A 27433-nucleotide genomic window follows, 5' to 3' on the forward strand; every position below is an offset into this window, starting at 1 on the left:
TATACACACACATACACACACACACACAACCTTCTCATCAAGCATGAAAAATAAATTCTGCACTATCTCTCACTGGAGTAGTGGTATCAGGTATGTTACTGACTTGATTTTTTTCCCCCTTATGTTAAGGTGCTTTTTTTAAATAGTTTTTTTTATCATAAACTTGCATGATAAAAGTTTTTGACCTTGAGCTTTTTATCAGAAACTATTAAACAAGAAAGTATTTTACAAAAAAAATACATTTTTCATTTTTATTTTTCAGGTAAAGGAATCTGTCTGAATTCAAACCACACATGACTAGATTTAAAGGGAGAAAAACCAGAAGACAATCATAATAGTGATACGATTTACAATATGTAGATAGAGCTTTTGGATAAAACTAAATGTTGCTTGAACAATGGATAATTAGGAACAGGTAAAATTTTTTTTTCATTTTGCACTTTCAAAAAGCTTAAAACCATTAAATCAAAGAGAGATTTAGTGGGGCTAGGTCTGCACTTCTCTTTTCTTCATTCTGAAGGCCTATTAATAATAAAAAATTCATTAGAGATAACTTGAGGAAAAGTGTTTTGTCTAGCATCAAAAACTCATAATGGAAAGTATCTGGCAAGAATTTCTTTTTTTCCTTCTTTCTCTTCTTCATATTAAAAGCAGTAATGATATTAAAGAGAACATCTATTGAATACATAGCATGTTCTTGGAAATTTTTCGTAATGTTATTTCATTTAAGCCACACAACATCCCTATAAAGTAGGAATTATTCCTGTTTTATCGATAGGAAATTGAGGCCCAGAAAAGTTAAGTAACTAGCATAAGTTTGCAAAGTTGGTAAAGGACAGAATCAGGACAGAAACTTCATTTTTGAGCTTGAAGCCCATGCAAACTTTTTTTTTTTTTTGCGGTACGCGGGTCTCTCACTGTTGTGGCCTCTCCCGTTGCGGAGCACAGGCTCCGGACGCGCAGGCTCAGCGGCCATGGCTCACGGGCCCAGCCGCCCCGCGGCATGCGGGATCCTCCCGGACCGGGGCACGAACCCGCGTCCCCTGCATCAGCAGGCGGACCCGCAACCACTGCGCCACCAGGAAAGCCCCCCCCATGCAAACTTTTGATAGTCTATGTAATGATTACAGAATTAAAACATGAGCAACAGCCAGTTAATCTCGTTATCTCCGGGACCTCTACTTCTGTTAAACGATTTTCCTACTTTATGCAGAATTTGGATCAAGTTACCCCATCTCTCCGGGCCTGCTTCCTGAGTAAAACGAGGACAATACTCATTTTATAATTTGTTGCAGTTAAAGACGGTAACAGCTACCTGAAGCGTCTTTAATGCAGCAGATTGTCAACAGATGATAGCCACAATTATTTTTATTTTGTAAAGGAAGAAACTGGGGATTAAGCACATTTAGTTACAAAATTATAGGTGTGGAGCTGGATCCCAGGTCTGTCTGATTCCCAGGCCAGCGTTCTTTATTGACTACACCGTAAGGTAAGTAAGCTGTCTTTGGTGAGGACGTTGCTTTAATTTCTTTAAAGCCCTGCAATGACATGTACAGCCTTCATTGTTCACTATTTAGCTAAATTATTATTTTCACTCTCTGGCAATTTGGGACATGGACAGTATCATAAAAACGCCTCCACGCTTGTCTAGTAACCTCCCCGCCCGTCCCCAGGATCCCACAGCATGAGCTTTGTGGGTAATGGGAGAGGTCCACAACGAACTCGACCTCAAACAGCACAATTAGCGCAGAACCGCCCCCCGCCCAGATGTTGATATTTTCCTCTCTCGGCCCCGCCCCCGACCACGCGGGGCTCCAGCCACGCCCCCAAGCTGGAGTTACTGGGGCTGACTCGCCGAGCGCCTCAGCCTACCCACAAGGGATTCCCTCTCCAGCCAATCGCGTGTGAACTACGGGACAGCCCCTAACAAAGATGGCGGGGGAGGCCTCAGTGAGGGCAGGCTGATTTAATACCCGAACCCGCGGCGGACCGCGAAGACAGAGGTAGCGGCGCAGCCCCGACCATGGAGGGGGGCAACAGCGCTGGCAGCGGTGGCAGCGACAGCAGCACCAGCGGGAGTGGCGGGGCGCAGCAAAGGGAGCTGGAGCGCATGGCTGAGGTCCTGGTCACCGGAGAGCAGCTACGGTAAGATGAGGGGCAGTGCCGGGGGAGGCTAGCGGTGGCACTGCCAGCCAGTGTCCGTGGCAGTCGCGCGCGCGCGCGCGCGCGCCGTGGCTCGTGGCTAGCGACTCGCGCGGCGCTCCGGGACGCCTGCGGACGCGTCGACCGTCCGCGCCGCGCCGCCGTTTAGCTGCTGCAGCCCGGCGCCCTGAGGACTCCGGACTGGCGCCGGGCTCCCGAGGCTGACGCGGGCGGGCGCGCGGTGCTTGCTGCGCCCTCGCCCAGCTGCTGCAGCCCTGCGCCCCGCAGACGCGTTGCTGCCGACCGCGCTCGCCCTCTTTGCCCGGGCACCCGGGAGCTGCCAGGCCTCCTGGCTGACAGCTAGCTCCTCCTCCGCTCAGAGAGCAAGAGGAGTGGGTGAAGGGCCCCCCGCCGGGCCCCCCGCCGGCCCCAACCCCAGCCCCTTTACTCCTAGATAAAAGGAGCCAGACCAAATCCCTTTCACTTAAGGTTTTACTTTTGGCTTGCAAGTCTGGCTTCACTCCCCTGAGCCTCAGTATTTTCATCTGTAAAATGGGGCTGATCACGGCAACTTCCTTGAATGGTTGTGGTGGGGGCTAAAGTGAGAACATTTCTGAAACACTGTACCTATCACTTAATTGGCACATACTCATCCGTCATTATTTGGGTCCGCAAGGGGGCGTGGAGGCACCTTGTCCCGCTGCCCTGCTGCCAGCTCCCCCAGCGCGCACATTTTAGGTAGCAGGGTCCATTGGCCCCCGGCTGCTGCAAGAATTGGGACTTGATGTGTGTCACTGCGTCCAGGACAGGCAGTTACCCCCAGATTCAGGACCCCCTCCCGCCCACTTTATCATTTCCATCCCATCCTGGTCCTTCTTGGATTCATGTTTGAGAATTCTCCTTATGGTATGACCGGTTCCGCAGCTGCGTCTTGAGGTCATTAATCAGTTTGCCAGGGGAAAAACCCCTTGGCTTTACAGTGGTTGAGCCAAAACTTGCATGCCGGCCCCTGTCCCATCGCAACGGTGCGCTTGCCTCTTACTTCTAGTTCTTGGCCTGAATCTCCAGGCTCGTTTTGGTTTCTAAAATGCTGTGTTTCAGGACCCGAAGGAGAGAGACTCTTGCAACGATCCCTAAAGGTTTGGTAACCACCCTGCTTGCTGCCCTTAGGTTGAGAAAGTAAATATTGGAGGTCAGAATTAATTTAGTTACAAGTTACAAGAGGCAAATTGTGCATTTCTATCCCTTGGTGATTTTTTAATGTATAGTCAGAATTAAAGGGAATAAAAGCTTTTCCATCAAGAGATTTTCTAACTGAAAAGAATCAAAGCTTTTCTGATTCACCTTGAAACACTTTAATAATTTATCTGCTCTTCAATTGGGTACGTTTCACTTCCTTTAAAATGATAAACTGCAGGGTGCCTCTGTTTGTCCAGAAAGCACTTTCACCTTCGACATGCTTAAATACCCCTTCCTTGGTTGGGGAAGTCCCCAGAGCACTTCTCCTCTTCCCAGGCACCCCTCTGCACGGCAGCGAGTTTGAGGACTAGGCTTAGTGTGTCGGTAAGAAGATAGAGGGCTGTCTCGCACTCGGGTTATATAGACCTGGGTTTGAATTTCTGCTCAGCCACTTTGTTGCCAAGAGTTAACATTAAGTTGTTTTGAGGAGGACTTTAAAACCAGAGTGAATCTGGGTTTGCTACTTAATAGTGTGGGACCTTGGACAAGTTACTTAACTAAGAATGATGGGTAATAATGGAGCCTACCTCTGTATTGTGATGAAGATTAATTAGATGAGTTAGTGCTTAGATCAGTGCCTGGGATATAGTATGCACCATGCCAGCCTTAGTTATTATAGTTCTGTGACTTTGGACAAGTTAATTCACTTCTCTGAGCCTGTTTCCTCATCTGTAGAAAGGCAATGAAGATAGCACTTCATAGGTTGTTGTGAGAGTTTTCCCCTGGGCTTCATGTATTGAAGAGCATTCAACAAATGGTTGTTGGAATTAACGAGTGTTATTGGTCTCTGTGTGTCACCACAGGTGACTTCCAGCTGAGCAAGATCTAGCAGAAAGGATTGGTTGGTGGTTAAGAACACAGGCTATCTGGGTTCTTATTCTGTCTCCACCATTTATTAGTCCTGTGACTTGCGGACAATTTACTTAACTTCTCTGTGCCTCCGTTTTACTTCTCTTGCAGGAATTTTGTGAGGATTAAATGAGGAGGTGCTACATGTAAAAGGCTTAGTAAATGTTAGTTACTTAATTTTACTTTGGGGAACTGTCATCATTGCTTCTTAAAAACCTCTACCATCTTTGCACTGTGCTGAGTACAGAGTGTATAGTGATTACTCGAATATTTGAATAACTAGTGTATGTAATTAAATATACTGTTGTAAATACAGATAATGTAATATTCAGAATTTAGAGTTAAGTGGCCATGTATGCCACTAGCTTCTTGGTTACTGGAAGAACCTCTCTTAAAGGAGTAGGGATGCAGCCCTCCTGGCTGTCACTGTCACAACATGATTTCACATCCCTAACTGCTTTCTCACAGGTGGATTGTGGGGACTTTGTGATGTGCAGGCCTCCTGCCTCTAATTGCTATACACACACACACACACACACACACACACACACACACACTCACACACTCACAGACACACAGACAATTCCTCCTCTCTGCCTTCTCTTTCCTTTCCATTGCTTTCTGGGTCATCAAAGATGAGGTGAATGAAGGTGGTAAGGAAAGGAGACACCAGGATTGGGATTTGAAATACAAAATTTGGCTTCCAGGTCCAGCTCTGTGAATTTTATTAATTTAATATTTATTTATGGATGTATAAATGGATGTATGTATTTGTTTTCAACTACTTTTGCTTGGGCAAGTCAGTTAGCCACTCTGGGCCTCAGCGACTGTGCCTGCAGAATGGGAATAATAATATCCTCCCATGTAAGATCTGTGGTGTTGGAGCAAATGGGGTATAACATGGGAAGGAACTTTGTAAAATAAATCAATAAGTCAAGAGTAGTTGTTGCTATGATTATTATAAACTTCAGATGTGAAATTGGGGGTTGGCTCCATAATCCTGACATTTTGGTAAGGGCAGCTGGTTGCATAAGGATATGAAATTGAGTAACATTTAAAAACATCTCCTGCTTTCTTCTCCAGCCTGACTGCAGGATCCTTTTCCTAATCTCTTTGTGCTTTCCCTTGTCGTAAAAGATTTTACTTCCTTGCTCAATGTATCTGAGTGTCTTTGTATCTTAAAACTGCATTTGGATACCACTTCACATCCCCAGGATGGCTATAATCAAAAAGACAGATAATGAGAACTGTTGGCAAGGATGCAGGGAAACTGGAACCCTTATACACTGCTGGTGGAAAGGTAAAATGATGCAGCCACTTTGGAAATCATTCTGGTATTTCCTCAAAGACTAAACATAGAATTACCATGCGACCCAGCAGTTTTACTCCTAGGTATGTATTCAAGAGAAACAAAAACATATGTCTACATAAAAATTTGTACACAAATTTTCACAGCAGCATTTTATATAATAGCCAAAACCAGAACCAACTCAAATGCCCACCAACTGATGAATGGGTAAATAATGTGTGGTCTATTCATACAAGGGAGTATTATTCAGCAATAAAAAGGAATAAAGTACTGATATATACTACAACATGGATGCACCTTGAAAACATGATGCTAAGTGAAAGAAGGCAGACACAAAAAGGCATATATTAGGAGGTTGGCCAAAAAGTTCGTTCGGGTTTTCCATGTTACGGAAAAACCCGAACAACTTTTTGGCCAACCCAATATGACTCCATTTATATGAAACGTCCAGAATAGGCAAATCTGTGGAGACAGAAAGTGGTTGCCAGTGGCAGTGGGGAGGGGGAATGGAGGGTGATTGCTGATGGGTGTAGAGTTTCTTTTGGGGATGATGAAAATGTTCTCAACTTGATTGTGGTGATGATATCATAACTCTGTGGATATGCTTAAAAACCATTGAATTATATACAGCAAATGGGTGAATTATGTGGTGTGTGAATTATATCTCAGTAAAACTACTACAAAAATGCATTTGGATGACACATTAGAGTGATGAAAGACAAAATATTAAAACTTTTAAAATAAACTTTATGCTTTCTTTTTGGATTGGCCAAAGAATGTGATGAATTTTATCATTAACTTGATAACACATGACTACCACGCCAGATGGGACTGATATTTTATATATATCTTTTTATGGTATCATTCTTGATACAGCACAGAGAAAATATACCGTAAATAGTCCAGAAAATTGTCTCAGAACATTCCTGATTTGAAGATAATTAACCATATAAAAATCCTTCGTATTAGTGAGGTTTCATACGATGACTTTTTAAATCATTATTTATTTTTATGTTTTATATATAAATCTTTTATCTTGAGATTTGTCATGCAATCATAACTGACATTCTAATTACAGCATCCAAAATCCACCTTCTGTTTCTTCTATAGATTAATCCCAGAGATACTTAGCAAGAAAATGGTTTGTAATAGAGCATTTAAATAAAGAAGGCCAGTGAATCTCACTGTTCTCTCTGTGGTAATGGTAGGCATGATAATAATAACAATAATACCTATATGGCATATATTACCTGCCAAAGACTCTTCCAAGTGCTTATATATATTATTAGAAATATATATATAAATATATATTATCAAAAGCATATATATGCCTTTAAGCTTTCTAAGCTACTCTGTGTAGAAGATATACTTGTTATCCTCATTTTACAGATGGGAAAACTGAGGAATGAAATATGTAAGCTAACTGGCCATAGATTTTTCAGCCAGAAAGTGCTAGGGCTGAGAGTTCTTGCTCTTAAGCAAAATGCTAGATTACAATTTAGAGGATTAAGAAGTGTCAGGGTAAGACCAATGTAAAACTGAATCATATATATAAGACTGTGATATTCTGGTATGAGAACTTTTGCAAACAAGCAAGTAGACAAATGATTTTTCGCTTCTGTCGGGAAAAATCTAATTAATTTCTAGAGGTGTTTATGTTTTTACAAGATAGAATGGTCAGTTTCCCCGTTAACTTTTAAAGTGGGTCTCCCTTGCCATATGGTTTTGAAAACTTAATTTGAACTCCACTCATTCTGAATTTGTAATCATTTTAATGGGAAGATAAATTACAGTTCACTATTTTGCCAGCTGTGAGGATGGGAGCGGGGTAGGGGGAGAATTAAGAATGTAATGAGGAATGCTTAATTAAGAGAGAAAACACCTCAAGCTTTTCAGTTATGCTCACCTACCTAGACTAAATATGCTAATTACAACAGTCTTATCCAGTCATTAAAGCTGGGTCCCTAAAAGCAATTTACGAGGCAATGAGTTTTAGGTAAGTTGTAGGAAATTGCCGTTCTTTCAGATTGTTTGATGTATTGCCTTTTTGCTACACCAGACTGCCTTTCCAGACTCTTACAGCCTTGCTATTGCCTTTTTCATAAAAACATGTTAAATCAATATTAAGTTGCTTTTCTGAATTTGTTTTGCCAATGTTAATGCAGTACGCAGATAGAAGGTACAAGTCAGCTTCTGGAACTAAAGGCCAATCTACAATAAAGTAAATATGAGATATGGAATTTAGAGATACAGAACAGAACAAGGAGAAATACAGCTGACCCCTGAACAATGTGCAGGTCACGGCACCCGCCCTCTGCACAGTTGAAGATCCGAGTATGACTTTATAGTCAGACGTTCTCTTCATCCCTGGTTCCCCATCCACAGATCCAACCAATCATGAAATATGTAGTACTGTAGTATTTATATTGAAAACCTCCAAGTATAAGTGGACCTGAGCAGTTCAAATCCCAGTTGTTCAAGGGTCAACTGTAGTTTGTTTTATTGCACTTTGAACTTAAGGAACTTCAAAATTGGCTTAGAGAATGTCTTAGGGGGTAGCCCCTACTGGTGTCCGTTAATATGGAAGTAACCATTGTAACCAAAGGGAATAGAGGGAAAGCTACTGCCCAGATGCTACTACTGAAATGTAGGGATCCAAGCAGGAGGAATACGCTTTTATTCTTCTAATAAGCAGAGAGGATATCCTGGCCTTGGGAAATTACCGCCTGTTCAGATGAAAAAGGGAGAACTTTAGGAAATGGCAAATGACTGTATTTGGAGTCAGTGCAGACAAGCCTCGTGTAGAGTGATGAACTGCCTTTACACCAGAGGCTTTTCTCATATACAGACCCTGTTCCTACGAACATCTTTTCTGCTTCACACATTGGGTGTGGGGACAGTAGGCACAGTCCTGGCACATAGCAAACTCAGTAAAGACTCCTTTCTTCCCTGGAGAGAGAGCCTGGGAAAGTACTTTGTCACTTGCCAAAACCCTCATGCAAATGGAAGACACTGAGTAAGTGCTCGGTACACGATTGTGGAATTATTGTACACCTTCATGCGCTTATCCTGACGTACACCTGTTTTTGAAATGAGTGCAGTGTTAGTTGTTTCTGAGTAATATGTTCGTGGTTACTTTTCTAAAAGGCCAATCCTGGTATTTAGGTTTTGGCTTCTGTCGACTTTGGAATCAATAAACCGGAAAATAAGTTATTAAATAAACACACCTCAAAAGAAGCGAATGAGAGGTGGCGGATGACTGTTCTCCTCTCCTAGAATTTCTAGTATTTATTTGGATCAGGAACTCACGTCCCTTTATTAGGTGGCGGCTCTTAAATGGTTGGTGTCTATGAGTTTAGTGATTAGGAAAAGACAAAGGAAACACTCATCAACCCTCCTTCTACCTAGTAAGTCATCCCACTTTTCTCTCTTCCTCATTACCTACCAAGCAGAGATGGGTCCCAGATCTGGGATCCTTGTCCCCGTATTATCAGCTTTAACCAAACTTGGAGGCCTATGGCAGTGACTGTTTTTATGGATTATTAGATGCTGGGGGAACATCAGTGGAGACGGAGTGCGGGGAGAGAGCTTAGCGGATCAGACAGCCTGCTTGTAAACAGCTGTTCCCGTGGCAGTGCCAGCAGGGGCAACAGGAGCTATTTTCATCAGGGCTGGGATGGCCCCAAACTGGAAGAGTTCAGAGAGAGCAGGAATTTACTCTCGTCTGCACAAAGAGTCACTTTTCTGTAGCTTTCCAAATATTTTTAAGGTTGAGTAGGAGAGGCGAGATGGAGAAAGAAAACACACCTGGGAGTGGGGGACAAGATATCCTTTTGTCTGTGCAGTTTTCTGATAACAGCTGTTGCTAGGGTGTGGCAAGAGGGGACAAATGCCAGGGCCTCCAGCTGGGGGAAGCCCACGGCAGCTGCAGAGGAGGTAGATAGCAGCTAGTGTCATCAGAGAAAGGCTCAAATCTTTCCACTTGGAACCTTTAGCTGCTTCTGATGATTTTGTTATTGTTGGTGGTATGTGTTTGTTATTTGTTTTAATCCTGATGACACGGTCTCCCTGCAACACTTGTACCTACAGATTTCTGATTCTGATATTTACCCAGAGGTTCCTTTCATTGAAGTAAACTGTGGCTCAGCACCCACTTAGGTCTTGGCCTTATTTTGATCATCCAGCTCTGTAAGGCTCTCCTTTGGGTGGTGAAACTGTTACAGCCCCAGAGAACCGAACCTTGTGCTTTGTGGCAGATCAGGTAGGCTTCAGAAGGACCAGTCCTAGTACAAAGTGCTCAGTAGCTTCTCTGATCATGACTTAAAGTGTGAGAAACAAAAGAAGATCGGAATGAACATTCTCTCCTTAAGAGAGAAAGCCTCATTTCATGCTATCCTGTTTTCATTACAGTTAGGTTAGTCCCTGTGCTTTTATTATGTGTGAAGTTGACCATTTTCTAACAAGTTGTAAAATTCTGGAGGAATACACTATGCGTGGTGTGTCCACAAAACAAACAAACAAACAAAAAACAAGGGGGATTGGGAGGGGGTTAGTGTAGAGACATATAACGAGGTACTGGTTTAAGAACAACCAGTGTATAAATGTGCAAATTTACAAAAAGGATATGTTAAGAAAGGATTGTTTTTTTCCATCTTAGAAAAGGATTTAGCACATTTTCTGTTGAGGATCCTGGGTTAGTTTTCTATTTAAAATGCAGTTCTTGGGCTTCCCTGGTGGCGCAGTGGTTGAGAGTCTGCCTGCCAATGCAGGGGACACGGGTTCGTGCCCCAGTCCGGGAAGATCCCACATGCCGCGGAGCGGCTGGGCCTGTGAGCCATGGCCACTGGGCCTGCGCGTCCGGAGTCTGTGCTCCGCAACGGGAGAGGCCACAACAGTGAGAGGCCCACGTACCACAAAAAAAAAAAGGCAATTCTTTTTATACGGTTTGCACACTATTTTCAGGCACATATACTGAGTCCAGTAAAGCGTGAACTTTTGGATTGTAGAAGTACTGTTTTGCTTCCCGATTCCTTTCCTGTTCCCCAGGAGGAAAGGAGAATGGGGTAAACTTGCACCCTGTTTTCACTGAATATTTTTATAAAAGTTTTACTTACCTTTGGTCATTAACATTTCCATAAATGATAGTGACTTTCACAGAATGTATTCACTGGAAAAAGCAGTGGTGCTATATGACTGTATTTTATTTACATCTAGGTGCCAAGTGCCTCTTATATCATCTTTAGTTAAGCTATAGGAAGGTTGATAAAATAAGACTTTACCAAAGCTCCTACTTGTACTATTTTCTTCTTAAAAACACACAACAAAAATCAGTTTAGAGGTGAGGTTTTAAGGCAGTTATCTGATGCATAAACCATGATTCATTTTCCTTCACATTTGTTAAAATTTACTTTCTAAGAAAACCATAATTCAGAAGGACACATGTACCCCAATGTTCATTGCAGCACTATTTACAATAGCCAGGACATGGAAACAACCTAAATGTCCAAGGACAGATGAATGTATAAAGAAGATGTGGTACATATATACAGTGGAATATTACTCAGCCATAAAAAGGAGTGAAATTGGGTCATTTGTAGAGATGTGGATGGACCTGCAGTCTGTCATGCAAAGTGAAGTAGGCCAGAAAGAGAAAAATAGATATCGTATATTAACGCATATATGTGGAATCTAGAAAAATGGTACAGATGAACCTATTAGCAGGGCAGGAATAGAGACGTAGACGTAGAGAATGGACATGTGGACACAGAGAGGGGAAGGGGAGGGTGGGACAAATTGGGAGATTAGGACTGACATATATACACTACCATGCATAAGATAGCTAGCTAGTGGGAACATGCTATAACACACAGGAAGCTCAGCTCGGTGCTCTGTGACCACCTAGATGGGTGGGATGGCAGGGGGGTGAGAGGGAGGTCCAAGAGGGAGGGGATATAGGTATACATAGAGCTGATTCACTTCATTGTACAGCAGAAACTAACACAACATTGTCAAGCAATTATCCTCCAATAAAAAAAGTAAAATGACATTTTAAAAATAAAAAAAAGAAAACTAAGGAAAAGTGACTACAGTATGAACTTCAGTAAACAATATTGTATCAGTATTAACCAGCTGTATCAAATTTGCCATATTAGTGGTGTGTGGTATAGCTTTACGATTTTTCTCTAAATCCGAAGCTGTTCTAAAATAAGTTTATTAAAGAGTAAAACAATAAATGAAGCACACATATACACAACACAGATACAACAAATGAAGTGATAAAAAGATAACTATTAATACATTTTAAAAAATTTGCTCATTACTGGTCTGTACCAAATAGCATGACTTATTTGTGGTTTCTAAGGTTTTCTTGAAATAACCGGAGATCACAGATGAAGTTGCTGAAAAGGATCACATGTTGATTATATTGGATTGAAAGTACAGGGCTGAAGAGTGTATAGACTGGAATCAGAATGCCTCAGCTTAAACCCCGATTCTGTTATTTACCAGCTGGATGACCTTGGGTTACTTATTTCATGAATCTGTGTCTTAGTTTCTTAGTCTGTAAACTGGTGATGAAAATACACTTCAGTAAATTGGTCTTAGAATGATATGTTGATATTTGTATAGCACTTATAACTATGCCAGGTAATTAGCGTTATGTTTATTAATAAATAAATATTGGGGAAAAAAGAATTTACTTTATTAATGACTGTTTTGTAGACTCTGATGTAACCTGTCTTCATGAGAGAGGATGAATAGACCTTAGTTGCCATGATAAAGTACACTTATCCTGCTACCATACTTACAAGAGCCAAAAGTTATCACAGAGTATTTAAGGACATTCAAATATAAGGAACAAGAGTGAACTAGAGCTTTTTCCTCCAACATTTTATTACGAAAAATTTCAAACATACAGAAAAGTGTAAAGAATTCTACAGTGAACGTCCTTTTCTCCACCGCTTGGATTCCACAATTAACATTCCACCGTGCTTGCTTTAGCGCGTGATACAGGATACTGATTATAGTTCCCTGTGCTATACAGTAGGTCCTTAATTATCTATTTTATATATAGTAGTGTGTATCTGTTAATCCCAAATTCCTAATTTATCGCTCTTCCCCACCTTCCCCTTTGGTAACCATGTTTTTTTCTATGTTTGAGTCTGTTTCTGTTTTGTAAATAAGTTTGTTTGTATCATGTTTTTAGATTCTATGTCTAAGTGAGATCATATGTTATTTGTCTTTCTCTGTCTGACTGACTTCACTTACTATGATATTCTCTAGGACCATTCATGTTGCTACAAGTTTCTTTTTTTTTTTAAGAGATAAAACTTATGTATAATGAAATGCACCATTTGATGAGTACTGACTAAGACATACATCTGTGAAACCCAAACCCCTATCTGGATATCTTTGAATGCTTTTGGCTGCAAGAAACAGAAAATCGACTCAAACAATGTATTCACCCCCGTAACTGGAAATCCAGGAGATGTGAATAACCAACTGATACCATGTGCATATGTAATTATATTTCTTCTGAAATAATACTGTATCCTTAGAATTGTGATACTCTACTATAGAATTGTCATCTATGGAGTTCTTACCTCCCTTTCCTTTCCAGGACTCAGCAGAAGTGTTACAAAGCTGAAGGAAAGGTTGGATTTTACTTTTTGAAGCCAACACCTGTTTCAACAGCAGAATGAAGGGCTCTGCTGTCCTGCCATGTCCAGGCAGGAGACCTCTCAGTGTCTCATCACTAGTTCTATGAATAATTTCCAAAGTCCATCTAGATGCCAGACACTGGGTTAGGTGCTGGGGACAAGAGGAGGACCTTCATTTTCCAGACTTCCCTCTGTCATCATCACTTGTATCTCTCAGAGTTTCAAGCCTGCTTTTGGCCTATTGTGGATCAGAAACTTTATTTTCACTTTTATGGTGTAAGATTTCCAAATCGTGAAATAAATCAAGTGCAAAATAATAAAAAGAATATTAATCTTAAGATAACATTTCTGGACTTGCTTAAGGCAAGAGTCCTTTGTTCCATTTGTATTTCTCCTGAAGCAAAATTAATTTCATGCAGGGGTGGATACCTTAGGGGAGTGAACTCTACAAGGATGCCAGGGTGGGAAAGGGCAAGTAACGTATATTACATGAATTTCCTGTCTCATATATCTTTGCATAATAAATTTGTTTTAAAATATGGATACATAATAAATATAATTTAATAAGTTCATATGTTAATGATGCAGTATAATTCAGTAAGTATAAAAATGGAGAGGAATGGAAAAGAAATTATTGAAAATCTAAGGACGGGGAGTGTCGAAGATGCATTTATGGCAGAGAAGGACACTTAGAAACGGAAGCCATGCTTCCAGCACAGGGGAGATCACTGACTCAGAAATTCCTGCAGGGCAAGAGGGATCAATGACAAAAGAAAGACATAGGCCAGAGACCTAGGACATGAGTCTGAGAGGTGATAAACAGCTTATATCATGGGAAACCTGGCCAGAAGCGGGTCTTCAGGTTCTGGGTTGCCTTGAATATCCTACTCTTCCCTAACAAGCATGGGGCCGTAGTTTGGTACAGTACAAAGATCTTCTCCTAACTTGTAGGGAAATTTGGTACAAAAGAGTTAGAGATGATGATAATCATTGTAGAGGAGGGTGATCAAGGTTTGTGTTTTTATATGTGGATTGTAAAGTGAGGGACAGTTGGACAGTTCAGGCATTTACTAAACAATAATAATAGCAAAATGTCAGGTCCTGTTCTGTGAGCTTGCATGTATATTGTTTTATTGAATTCTGATAATAATTCTGTCATCCCTGTTTTTAACTGGAAGAAACTAAGGCATGAGCAGTTTGACCAAAGTCACATAAGTAGTAAGTATGGGAGCTTGATTTTGAAGCCAGGCCTCTCAGAATTCCTACTAGGTGCAAACAACTAGGGAAATAACTCTGCAAACGAGCAAGCAGTAAGGCCCATCCTTCTTGCCTTCAGGTCACAGCCTAAGCCAGGTAGAGAGGGGAAAAATACATATGCGTTTAAATAATATATGGGGGCAGTATATAAAGGGCAGCATGTAGAGTGGTTTAAACAATAAAGGGGATTTCTTGGCTTATGTAATGTTAAATTTCAGAGATATGTAGACTTCACATGAGGTGTGATCAGGATTCCAGGTCTATTTCTCTTAAGTTCTCTTGATTCTACTTTTCTCTGTGCATTAACTTTGCCTTCATGAAGGCTGCTTTTGCAGTCATATGACAGCCACTAGCACCGGTCAGACTGAAAAGAGAGGACTGGCTGCCATCAACCATCTACAGCAGTCTTGAGCGTTCATGTTTTTGGATCATCTTGACTTACAGACTCACAAGATATTAAAGCAGAACAAAGTCCTTTGCTGGTTGCCCTAGGCTTACCCATCTGCAATATTGTGGCAAGAAGGATGGTATTACCCTGACTGCCTTAAGTCAAGCAGGAGCCCCCTGCCTCCTCCTTAGGGGCACAGGTAGGATCATAGCTGCTATACTCTGGTGAAGGGTTCATTGGGTGTTGCAGAGATAAGCCCAGTGTCCTCCACAAATGATAATTTGGGCTCAATGATGAGAAACCAGTGGAAAAAAAATTGTACAGGGTATGGTGTAATTAAGGCCAAATTTTAGGAGAAATAACAAAGTTGCAGGGGTGGGGAGCTTATACAGAGAAGAAGAAAGTGCTCACAGAAAAGCCACAAAGAAGACACAATTTGGGAGTGGTTAGGAGACATTGGCATACATCCTGGACCCTAGTGCTTTCAAAGTAATTTTCCCTGTAAACTTCCCCATCATGACGATCACCTGTTCACCATCCATATGCTCCCTCCCTCACCTTTCACCCCTCACTGCCCTCTGAAATGGAAGAGATGCCTCTGGTGTTCAGGGTTTGCTCAGTAATAGAAGTAAAATAGAACTCTCAACAGATGACTAAAATGGCAGGTGGCTCAGGTTCAAATTGCAAAGAATGATTTTTGCATCACTTGGGTTTTGATGTCTTTCCAAGTAACACCTCCACCCAGAAAGACTCCCAGCCAAAGCTGTATAAACGTTATCTCTTTGTTTAAGCAGGCTGCTTTAGGAATCATTAAGATGCAGACTTTCTGAGGAAGTCTCAAAATGTTCCTTACTTACATAACTAAGAAAGATCTTTCAGGTCATGTGTTTTAATATATTTTGTCAATGTTTTCCCTCCCCTCTCCAGAAATTGGAAATAGGAGCTACCTTCGATTATCAAGAAGGCAGATTTTTCACCACTGTTAGTAAGATTTAAGCTGATATCTCATTGCACCATTGCATTGACTTTACAATAGCAACTTTGGCATTGATTTTGTACCGCATCTTACCATAAGGATAACTAATAGGAATAAATCCCAATTTATTCTTATGGTTTTATTCTCGGAGAACACTGCATGAGTTTAGCCTTTTATTCTTCAGAATGGGTGGTGTGTGTACAAATGCAATAAACCTTTTGTCCTCAAGTACTGACAAGAAACTGTGATTTAAAATTGTGATTTTTTCTTATGCCTGTGTTGGCTACAAAAGAGAGAAGCTCCAGTTAAACCCATTGAGAAGCATCGATGAAAGCTAAGAAGCTGGGCTTGGAGCCAATGCATTTGTCTACACGTTCAGCATTTGCTGACTTGGCAGTAATTGGGGCTTTAAGCCAAGAAGAGCAGAGTCTGATTATTCAGGACTTTATCATAATTTGCAATTATGATACCTCAAGTGGAGGTGTAGTGGTTAGGGCCAGGAATGCCTTAGAAACCACAATTCCAATGCATCAGGGTTTGTGAGGCCATTTTGTTTAACAAGGGACAAAACCATTTGATGGTTTAAAAGCTTAACGAACCAGAGGGCATCTCTTCAGTTGTCTTCCTGTAGCTCCACTTCGGGTGGTTATGTTGCTGCTAGATGATTTCATTTCTGAAAGGGGAACACAGAGGAGGAGAGGAAGTCGGTTTGGCTATTTGTCAGCAGTTCTGAAAGAATGTTTATTCAGGGAGGAGTTTGAACCCTGTGAGAATTGGGGGATTATCTGGATATTTTCAGTTCTTTGATGTTGTGCCTACCCAACTAACGCTCCTCAGCTGACCTTCTAGCCTCTGCCAGAGAAAACTTCTAGTGGCCAGGACTCAGTCACTTCCTTATGAGCGTCTACATGTATGGGTGGTGAGGGCATAGGCCACCCTTAGCACTGCAATCATAATTATGGAATCTAATATATATTGGGGGAAATCATTGTAGTCCTTATTGGTGGCTTATGTGAAAAAAAATTTACTGAAATGTAGCCTGGCATTCCTTAAAAGAACACCCATCTATAATAAAATATGACAGTCTGTTTTACTTTGTAGTCAAAAATGTTCTTCTTGATAGAGCATAGCAGTAGATACTAAACTAACTTGCTTGGGGAATTCTGGGAGATAGGCCTTCATGGAGATTATAGTACAATAGGTAACAAAGAAAAAACACTTATTTAAAACTATTTGGTAGTCTATTCAGAGACGTGTTCAGAGGTTAAATTTGAGATACTCAGTGTGTCACTTAAAACTGCATTTACTGGAATGCACATACTTCAGTATTTCACCATAAGGCCTTGAGAATGGTATCTTATCTGTGTGACCTGCTCCGCCTCCCACAGGAGAAGGATTATTCAAGCGAAGTATGTGTTTTCACAGGGCAGATGTTTTCTTCTCTAAGAGCCCCTGCATCCAGCTTGATGATTCTCCTGGAAGAGGGTCAAGGTGATTGCAGGCCTGACCCCTTTCGCCCTTTAGACTTAGGAATGGGAGGTGTCAGCAAAAGGTAACACCTTCTAAAAGGGAAGTCCAGCTCTCATTGCTGAACTTATTCTAGTGACTTAAAAGAATGGGTGCTTCTCTGGTTTTGAGCCTTCCAGTACCTTGTACAGACGTACATCAGGGCATCTACAACCCTTTCCATTTTTGTCCTTGTGTAGTGAGGGAGGGTGAAGGTGAATACCATGGTTTATGGTGTGGATTAAAGAACATATTTACTGGGGGCCCATCAACACAAAGGGTCAGCAAGAGGGGATATGTGGTCCTCCATTCTCTCATTATTCCACAGAGTTGGGCATAAGCATGAAGCTGCCTGACATACAGTGTGTTTGTGTTCCACCGGAGGGACCCTGACCCCCGGCTACACAACCTTCCTATAATGCAAGCATGAGCATGGCCTTATCTCTGGGTTACAAATAATGTGAACTCAGGCGCCTAAGTGTCCGAGCTGGGAAATGCCAGATGCATCAGCACCTGGAGACCTCCGGGGCTTGTTTGAAGTCACAGCCCCTCCTGCTGGGGAAAGACCAGGCTCCCAGTCCCAGCCAGCGCGCTGCCTGTGAAGTCAGGCTGGGCCTCTAAGGTCACAAATCTTGCTGTGTCCCCCCCAGCAGCTGGCGGGTGTGTGCACTCTCCGAGGCAAGGTACGGCACCTTACTGATTCTTAGGTCCAGAACTTCTGTGTCTAAAATCCAGGAAGAGGCATACCGTGTTTCAACGCTACAAGTGCATTTTGACTTACTCTGAAGTTTTGAAACGAGGACTTTAAACTTTACCTTATTTTATAAATGAGGGTATTTACTTCAAAGGTCAAACTAGGTTATGTCTTTTAACCTCTGGCCTTGTTTTTAATACCTTAACACCAGGCTTCCTTCTGCCAAGAGAGATGGATAAATCATCCCTTGGCAGTAGGTTCTAAGTTTTATAGCTATGTAATTTGTTGCGATATTCACTGGATTGGTGTTATTCTGATTTTCTTTTAGCCTTCTCAGTAAATAATAATAATTATAATAAACAGTATTTATTTATAGTAAGCTTGGCACACTTACTGTATGCCAAGTAGCGTGATAAGTATTTTATATGAATTATACCATTTAATCCTTGAGTGGGTATCATTAGTCCCATTTTAGAGATGGGCACACAAAGTCTTAGAGAAATTAAGAAACTTGTCTAGGGTCACAAGGCCAGCAAATAGAAGAGCTGGGCTTTGCAGCTTCACAGTGTCCTGCACAAGTCATGCTCTTAGCGCGTACACGTTGAGGATACAGCTGCGCTCAGCTCTAAGCCATTGGAGCCTGGAGGTCAGAAGCAAAGAACTCCCCAACTACTATGGACATGGAGCCTGGACTTTTAAAATTTGTCTTGTCTCTGAATATTTATTCTGTGTTGGGCAAAAATTAAACTTACATATATAATAATACTTATGTCTACATACATGAAAAAGATGAATAGCACCATTAGTATATTTAAAAACTTATTAAGAGTTATTTAAAAGCTACAAAAACTTGGGTTCGCTGTGTGACTAATTGGCTATTTACACTGCTATGTATGGCTGATTACCAGGAAGCATACTGATGCGCGTGTATACATGCAGTGTGTCAGATTAACTTGTGTGTTTCACTTGAAGATAATAGTAAATACTCTTCACCTATGGATTAACTGAATTAGAAGTTCTGGAATGTGAGTCCAGTGGGCCATATTTTAGGTTCTAGAAGGAAACTTATTTATTGCCGCTTCTCAGCAACATGAAAGATGCATATCCTCGGACTTACGTTTTGCATGTGAGGAATAGATTAGTCAGTAGAATCTCATGCAAGAAACATTAAAAAATGTTCCAGATATTATTTTGGAGCTTTTCAAGGTATTGCTCAGCTTCTGTTTAGAGCTAGAATAAATTTTTAACTTAGTTAACTGTAGATCCGTGCAGTAGACTCTAATATAGAGCTCCTGACTCATTGTTCTCAAAGAGAGGACATTGAAATAGCCAGAAAAATAAGCACTGGGCATTTAGTTCAAGATCCTCTTGTTTCCTTTGTAAGAATGCGTAAGGCAATCATTTTATGATTATAATTGAATTTTTCACACCAAGCCTTTAGATTTGCAGGAAAATAGGTCCTGTAGTCTAGGTGTTGATTTTAGGATTAGAAGAATGCAGAACTCTCAGGGTTGGGGAATTTTGGATTCAAAACAATAAGTATAAAAATTTTCTAAGATATCAGGATATTTGGGCATAATGCTAGAATTTTCAAGTATCCTGAGAGAAAAAAGTAAAGACTTTACTTAATTAGCCACATAGAATCTTAAACCGTTTGTTTTCTAATTATTTTTTCCCCAGCATGCATGCCTGATACCTGTTGCACTGATACAGAAGATGACATTAATAATGTATACTTAACTGTAGACTAATGTTCTCTGTGCAGTGTTGCCAAAAGCCCATATTCCTTTTGGTGAAAACCATGTCAAGACTACATGTTGCCGTTTTAACAAGATGTGAAATGCTGACTTTATTTTCTCCCATCTTTGTTTTTCCTTCACCCAAAACCCTCTGTCAGCCACTATAGATATCAAAATAGTGTTGTAGGTATAAGGTCACATTTATTCTTTAATTTTTCCTTTTCCTGTGATATAATGCTTTCTTCATTTTGTCCCACGTTGAGTAGCTGCTTGTGCGTGTGTATGTTTCCAGGCTTCTTCACATCACTAGACAAGAAATTACACTAGAAATTATGGTTATTACTTAGCTGGTTTGCACTTTAACCACTTACAACTCCTCTCACCCCTGTTAATTCTTACTCTTTGTCTCAGGACCTAATCTAGGAACTGAATAAAGAAGGAATTACCTGCTCTTTTCATTCATTTCCATATCTCCTGTTAGTGGGAATAGTTGTCTATCAGATGGGTAAGAAGGCATGCACACATTCATTTAGACACTCAACATGAGCTTATAGAAGTTAATGCTTTAAATCTATGCAGAAATCTGTATATATTTAAATTGTTAGTCAAGAATCTCAGTTCAACAAAGTATCTTCTTTCAGAGACAAGTCTTTTGTCGTCAGCAATTGGAATGGCTTTTGCTTTGTAAAACCTTTAAAAAAAAATCACAACTCTGTTATGAAACAACAGCAGTTTGTACTCCCTGAATCACTATATAGCTCAGAGAAATTTGCTATCCTATTTCAAGATATTGCAGTCTCCATCTTCTAGAAGGTCTTAAGACCTTCCCTGGAGGTCCAGTGGTTAAGACTCCGTGCTTCCACTGCAGGGGGTGCGGGTTCGATCCCTGGTCAGGGAACGGAGATCCGGCATGCTGGGCGACACGGCCAAAAAAAAAGTCACCAGGAAATTTCTTGCCTATCTAATTAGAAATCCTTCTAGCAGCCCCCCGTGCTTCCTTAGTGAGAGTCTTAAGCATATTCTCAGAGGAACACAGTTCCTGCGGTTTCTAAGCTTGCTTCTTCAGCCTTCTCTCAAATTTGTAAGAGCTTCTATATCCTTTCAGTAAAATCCCTTTTTGCTTAAACTAGCCAGAATTAGTTTCGGTTTCTCATAACCATCACTGACACAGAAATTAGTACCAGGAATGAGACATATGAATACTACGTGACAAAAATCACAGATACTTATTACACTCATATTTTTTTAACCTTTTCTGTTTTCTTACTTTGTGTGTGTGTGTGTGTGCTAAAAGCAAAGAGTCAGGGATATTTATATAAAATATTGTCTGTTACAAAGTGTAAACAAAGACTAATTCTGCTTGGGATAGAATAATCATCTTACGAACCCTCACATTTGTATGAGCTTTACTTACCTAAAAGTGTTTGACTTGTAACCACATTTGTTATATAGAGGGCTGAATGTTGTTCTATTTTTGTAACTCTCGTGGCATTTCCACTGTTCTAGGAATAGGGTAGAATATAAATAAATGCTTGTTGATTGATCCTTTATGGAAAGTGAAATTGCTTTTGGTTTTCAAGTCATGAAATTTCATTCTTCTTTTTCCTCCTTAAAAAATAGGGACACTGAGGTTTTAGGAATTGAACTTATCTATGCTTTAGAGTTGACGTTGGGCATAAGAAGCAGAGTGTCCATGGACAAGGACACTTAGGCAGTTCTATCGTGAGCCAGTTAACATTTTTTGGTCTTTTTATATTTTTAGTCTGTCACTTCAGTGTGCTGTTAAAATTGCTAAATATTTAGGTACAAACATAAAATCCCACTTTAGAGTCAGCTGATTATGCAATTGCGGGTAAGATGACACACAAACATATTAATATTTTTAGCTTTCACAGATACTATTAGAAAGATACGATAATTACAGCCTTGTGGATCCACAGAACCTATTAGTTGATGGCTCAGATACCTTCAGAAAAAATGGGTGGAGGCCATACTGTGAGCCTTTGGTCTGTAAAATCACAGAACACTTGCTGGGCGAGATGAATATATTCAAAAATTCCATTATAACAATTCTATAACAGTTTTTCTTTATCTTTGTTTTGTGATGAGTATTTGTGATACCAGTTACAAACACCAACTCACGTTTAAACAGCATCTTTTATTTTCGAAAGAGGTTTTATATGTATCATTCTATTGATTCTTAACCTTCTGTTGATCCTTAGCCTGTGAGCTAAGAGGAATCAGTGATTCTTTTTTTTATTTAATTGAAATGTAGTTGATTTACAATGTTGTGTTAGTTTCAGGTGTGTAGGAACAGTGGTTCAGATACACACACACACACACACACACACACACACACATATGCATATCTATATTCCTTTTCAGATTCTTTTCCCTTACAGCTTGTTATAAACTATTGAGTATAGTTCCCTGTGCTATACAGCAGGCCCTTGTTGGTTATCCTGAGTGATTATTCTGATTCCAAATTTAGAGGGGAAGTGCTTTCCTGAAGTTCTGTCATACTTGGGTACATGGAATAAAAATTTGCTAAGTGACAAAAATAAATGCAGCTCAGAGAGATTAAGTGACTTGGCCAAGGACACACAGTTACTAAGTGATGGGGGCAGAACTCAGATTTAAGATTTTTGATTCCAAATCCCACATTCAGCTTTGTAGTGCTGATGCCCCAGCAAGAGCAACTGAAGTTGTGTTCCGTGGTAGGAGGTAAGATAAAGAAATATGTTTGAAATCTTAGAATGCATATCTCTTAAATTGAACAGGGATTATTTTACAGCTAATAGTAAGTTCTGTGGTTCTGATGTGTGTGAATGGAATTTAAAAAAATCAATTGGAGAGGGAGTCTTGAGGGCCATGCTGCTTTGGAGTTCACACTGAATCATCACATTTCAGGGTTTTTAGACATGAAAGAAGCTTTACGTGTTGGAGACAAGGAAAGTGAAGTTTACAAAAATGCATGCTCCGTGAAGGTAGAGTCAATATATATCTTGTTTACTTGTTACTTACAGTTCCCGATGGATACTAGATGTTCAATTAATGTTTGTTGACTGGGCAAGGTCCAGAAAACTAACGTAGTTGCTCTAAGTCACACCTTAGTGAAGGTCTTCCCAAAGGATCGATCATAACATGGTTGATTGACATACCATCTCCATGTCATCAGCATAATCAAGTGGTTGAACTTTAGGCTGTTGGGACCTTAGTGATAATCTATCGAATCCAGCCTTTTAAATGACTCTTGCTTGGCCATCTGACTTGGTACCAGAGTAAGGATGGAACTGACCGTCTTGGTTCCTCTCTACCCCTACTTTCATCATGTCAGCTCTGAAGTATTTATGAGGAATCAAGATGATCTCCTTCTCTGGAGACCAACTGGCCCCAAGGCAGTTAGGTGGTTAGTGTATGTAGAGCTGAGGCAGAACATGAGCCTTGTGACGCAGTCCTGAGTTCCTTTCCTCTCAGTCGCACAGGCGTCTCCGCCAGACTGTTCCGTCTGAACTCAGCATCTCTCTGCGTTTCTGATTTGTTCTTCCCAGCTTTAGCAGTACTTAGTCTCTGCCTTTAATTCAGGATTGAAACTGGCCAGCCCTCACTGGTAAATTTTAAATGCATCACTTTCTCATAGCCCATCTCTAAATTTTCTACTTCACTGGGGAGTCAGGGGTTGTAGTCTAATACCTTGAGTATGAACACACTTCCTCACCTCCACACAATTAAAAGGAAAAAAAAATGTTTTCTTGTTCGTGTTTTTTTTTTTTTTTTTGGGCTGTGCAGCATGCGGGATCTCAGTTCCCCAATCAGGGATTGAACCCACGCCCCCTGCAGTGGAAGCACAGAGTCCTAACCACCAGACCGCCGGGGAAGTCCCAAAAAAGAAAAAAAAAAAAAAAAGAATAAATTTCTCGTACGCACTGTGAGAGTCCCTTACGTGACAAGCACCAGGGCTAGCCTTTGAGAACAAAAGGTATACCACAGGACCCCTGTCCTCAAGGAGCTCACAGACCAGAGATTCCAGCCAATTAATGCCAGAGAGAGAAATGTGGACAGTTACAATGCAGCATGATAATTTCTGTGGTAGAGGGATGTCCAAGGTACAACGGGAGCCGCGGATAGAATGGCTCGGCCTCTGAAGGCCTTCCCGAGCAGGTGACAGCTGAGCTGGGTTTTCAGGAGTTTACTCAGGAAGGAGAACAGTAAGAGGAGGAGGTGCTTTTTAGACAGTGAAAATAGCAAGAAGAAAGACTTGAATATGTGAAATGTCATAGCATGTTCAGGAAAGTCCACATAGTCCTGCAGTCCATTGGTTTTCAAATGTCTTGCTTGCCCATCCATGTCTGTGCAAACATTTTGAGCATAGATTCCCCCAGTATAAGCATATTACCTGTTATACACAGGTGCGCATTATGTGTATCCTAAGCACACCCACAAAATAGAAAGTTAAAAGATCCCTTTAGGGACTTCCCTGGAGGTCCAGTGGTTAGGACTCCGTGCTTCCACTGCCGAGGGCGTGAATTAAGATCCAGCATGCCGGGGCTTCCCTGGTGGCGCAGTGGTTGAGAGTCCGCCTGCCGATGCAGGGGACGCGGGTTCGTGCCCCGGTCCGGGAGGATCCCACATGCCGCGGAGCGGCTGGGCCCGTGAGCCATGGCCGCTGGGCCTGTGCGTCCGGAGCCTGTGCTCCGCAATGGGAGAGGCCGCACAGTGAGAGGCCCGCGTACCGCAAAAAAAAAAAAAAAAGATCCAGCATGCCACCTGGTGCGGCCAAAACAAACAAACAAAAATCCCTTGAAAGGCGAGATAAAAGAAATATAGACATTCTGATATTTTCTAGCCACACCCCAAAGGATGGTCTTAGGTTCCTCCTTTGTAAGCCACTGTCTAGACCCTCAGCTCCATGAGGGAGGCCAGGTCTGTCAGATTCACTGCAGTTTCTCCCATGTCTAGCACTGTTTCTTGCATTACTAGGCATCCAGCAAGTATTTGTTGGATTGAGTTGATTTTTCAGTATTGCTGGAGGGTAAGCCTAAAGTGATGAGCTGATAGGACAAATGCTCCCCAGCTTTACTGAAGGAAGACCTTTGTGGATTTTCCCAAGACCCGAAGCAGAACACCAGAGCTTTGAGTTCAAGCTCTGACTCCCACTGTTTATCTTAGGGAGGGCAAGACCCTCACAGAATTTCTCTGTGTCTCCTGAGGGCATTTGCGCTGTTCAGCAGGGGGCAATAATGTTCCCGCATGTCACGTGGCGCTTATGGGAGTGACTAATAAAAGTGATATTGTGAAGCACTTGGCACTGATGAAAGACCTATCAAAATGGTAAATAGCCCTTGTATAAGCAGGCAGAGAAAATGAGGGCCATTCTTCCTCCCACCATGGCTCTTATGGATAATGATAGCAACATCAAAAGCATACTTTTCTGTTTGACTTGTGAGAATAAGGGTCTATGATGTTCTAGCCACAGAACTGTCTTTTTTCACATGGCAACAAACAAAACAGAAGGTCTGTCACAGGCCTTGCAATTGTTAGATGAATATAAAGAAGACTTAAGGCAGTGTATGTGAACCTTTTAAAAAGCGCAATTAACATTTTGTTATAGATTAGTTAAGATTACAGGGTGGGGGAGGGATAAATTAGGAGTTTGGGATTAGCAGATACAAACTACTGTATATAAAATAGATGAACAACAAGGTCCTGCTGTATAGCACAGGCAACTATATTTAATATCTGTAATAAACCATAATGGAAAAGACTAGGTATATATATGTATAACTGAATCACTTCATTGTACACCAGAAACTAACACAACATTGTAAATCAACTATACTTCAATTAAAAAAAAAAAGATTATATACTTGTAGGTATATATAGAATATAGATTTCATCTGCATGTTTCAGAGAAACCTAGATACACCCTTTCTTATCTTTTCCTCCCAGAGAAATTTCTTATACACATGCCTGCTGATAATGTTTTATCTTTAGTTAATCAGCCTACAAATATTTATCAAGAGCCTGTGGGGCAGCTTTTGTTTGTACTGGAAAAGATATCCAGAAATAAACAGCATGGTTCCTGCCCCCAAGAAGATGACTTTTTAGGTAGAGAAATAGAATAGGAATCCATGAATAAATGGAGGGTAATTGAACAAAATATTGTGAAGAACCCTGGAGAATTAAAGCAACAGTTTTAAAAAGGAGAACTCCCTGTGACCTAGAAAAGAAGGAGATGGCTTCATGGGACGTGAGGAAAGATGAGTAGGTTTTATAGAAGTGGAAGGGAAGAAGACGGAATTCCTGGCACTGGGAATGCCATGGGCAAAGACACAGAAATGGGAGCTCTTCGTCCAAGGTGCCTAAGAATATTGCCTGGGTGGCTGGAATATGTGGGGAATCATTCCTAGCAATCAGATGTTGGGGAAGAGGAACTAGTTTGGCAGGGAATGATGATGAGAGAGAATGTGTGCGTTTATGGGTAGAGGTGTGGAGGGAGGGAGGAAAGAAAAGTGGGAGCATTGAAATGATTGCAGATTTGTGTCCACCATGTTTTGTGTATGTTGAGTTTGGCGGGGGTCTGGATTTGATTTTTTCACTACATGTTTTTAACCCAGGATGTTCACCTTTCTTTTCATTCTAAGGTCACCTCCTGACCTTCAGCTCATGTATTCAAGAAATGCAGAATACACATAATATTAAGTAAAACTTCAATGGATCTACTACAAGATAAGACTCAAATGTAGTAATATATTACAAAAACGAGCAGAATTTATTCTCAGCTGTGATAGCCACACTGCAAGCACATGTAAAGAAGTAATTGTACATCCAATGTGATGCCTGGACTTAGTCATTAGTGCAGATTCATTGTGGAAAGTTTCACTGGTTGAGTCTGGTTTGGGTAGGAGCTTCTCCTTTCTTTGTGTTAAATGTTCAGAGATTTAGAGAACTAGATAGTGTGGTCATTGCAGCAAATAAAAAAATAAAGAAAAACAGGAGAAAGACTAGAAGAAGAAAGATTCTTTTTTTGTGGAAAAGAGTTTATTGAATCAAATAGCAATCCAATCAAATCGCATATTTGTCCCTTCATTATGTATTCAGTGGGAAAGTTACAAGTCTGATAAATGGAGACTGATTTGCAGGACATTGTAAGGTTTCTCAAGGAAAAAACCAGATAGTTTAACTTATCAGACGCTCACAGGACAGATGTAATTATGATGTAAATCAGAGTCCCTGCGGAACAGACCCTACACTTACACAGATGTGAGGGCCTCCTTTAAAAACCACCAATTCACAGGACACGAGTATCATTTGCTTCTTGGTACCTAGAGTGAGAGTTTATGTCGGCTTTGCTTCCTAGCACACGATAAGACAAGTACTGGGATGGAAGCATATTGGAAACAAAAGCAGTAGCATGGCGACTTTAAATTAGCAAAGGCCTTTCCAAGCCCCTCTAGAATCTTAGTGATTTCCAAACAGTCTACTTTTGGTAGCTTTGCTACTATGCCTCGGGTAGTCTAATTAATAGTGTGACTTTTTAGTTGTGGAAATGCCACTGCAGTTCAAATGACAGCTGTCAGGAGAATGTGGCTGAGAGCCGACTAGATCTTTAGGTATCTAGCTATCTTTAGAAGGTACTGTCTTTGGTTTAATGAGTGCTGTAGTTCATAAGTAGC

At 41.0% G+C, this 27433-nt stretch overlaps 1 protein-coding gene across 6 annotated transcripts in view; it reads left to right on the top strand.

The window, feature by feature from the left end:
- Window positions 1-1905: 1905 nt before the first annotated feature.
- Window positions 1906-27433, top strand: part of DEPTOR (DEP domain containing MTOR interacting protein) — a 147245-nt gene continuing 121717 nt past the window's right edge. For 3 of the 6 annotated variants that reach the window (XR_012327328.1, XM_073794699.1, XM_004323274.4), the window contains exon 1: window positions 1911-2145. Coding sequence is in view for 4 of the 6 variants with exons in the window: in XM_073794699.1 (XP_073650800.1) it covers window positions 2024-2145 (122 nt within the window). In the remaining 2 variants the exon portion in view is untranslated. Of the gene's footprint in view, window positions 2146-3145; window positions 3282-27433 lie in introns of those variants that run through there. The other 3 variants (XM_033843248.2, XM_033843247.2, XM_073794700.1) reach the window with 3 other exon arrangements.

Source organism: Tursiops truncatus, chromosome 17 (assembly GCF_011762595.2).
Source record: "Tursiops truncatus isolate mTurTru1 chromosome 17, mTurTru1.mat.Y, whole genome shotgun sequence".
NCBI lineage: Eukaryota > Metazoa > Chordata > Mammalia > Artiodactyla > Delphinidae > Tursiops > Tursiops truncatus.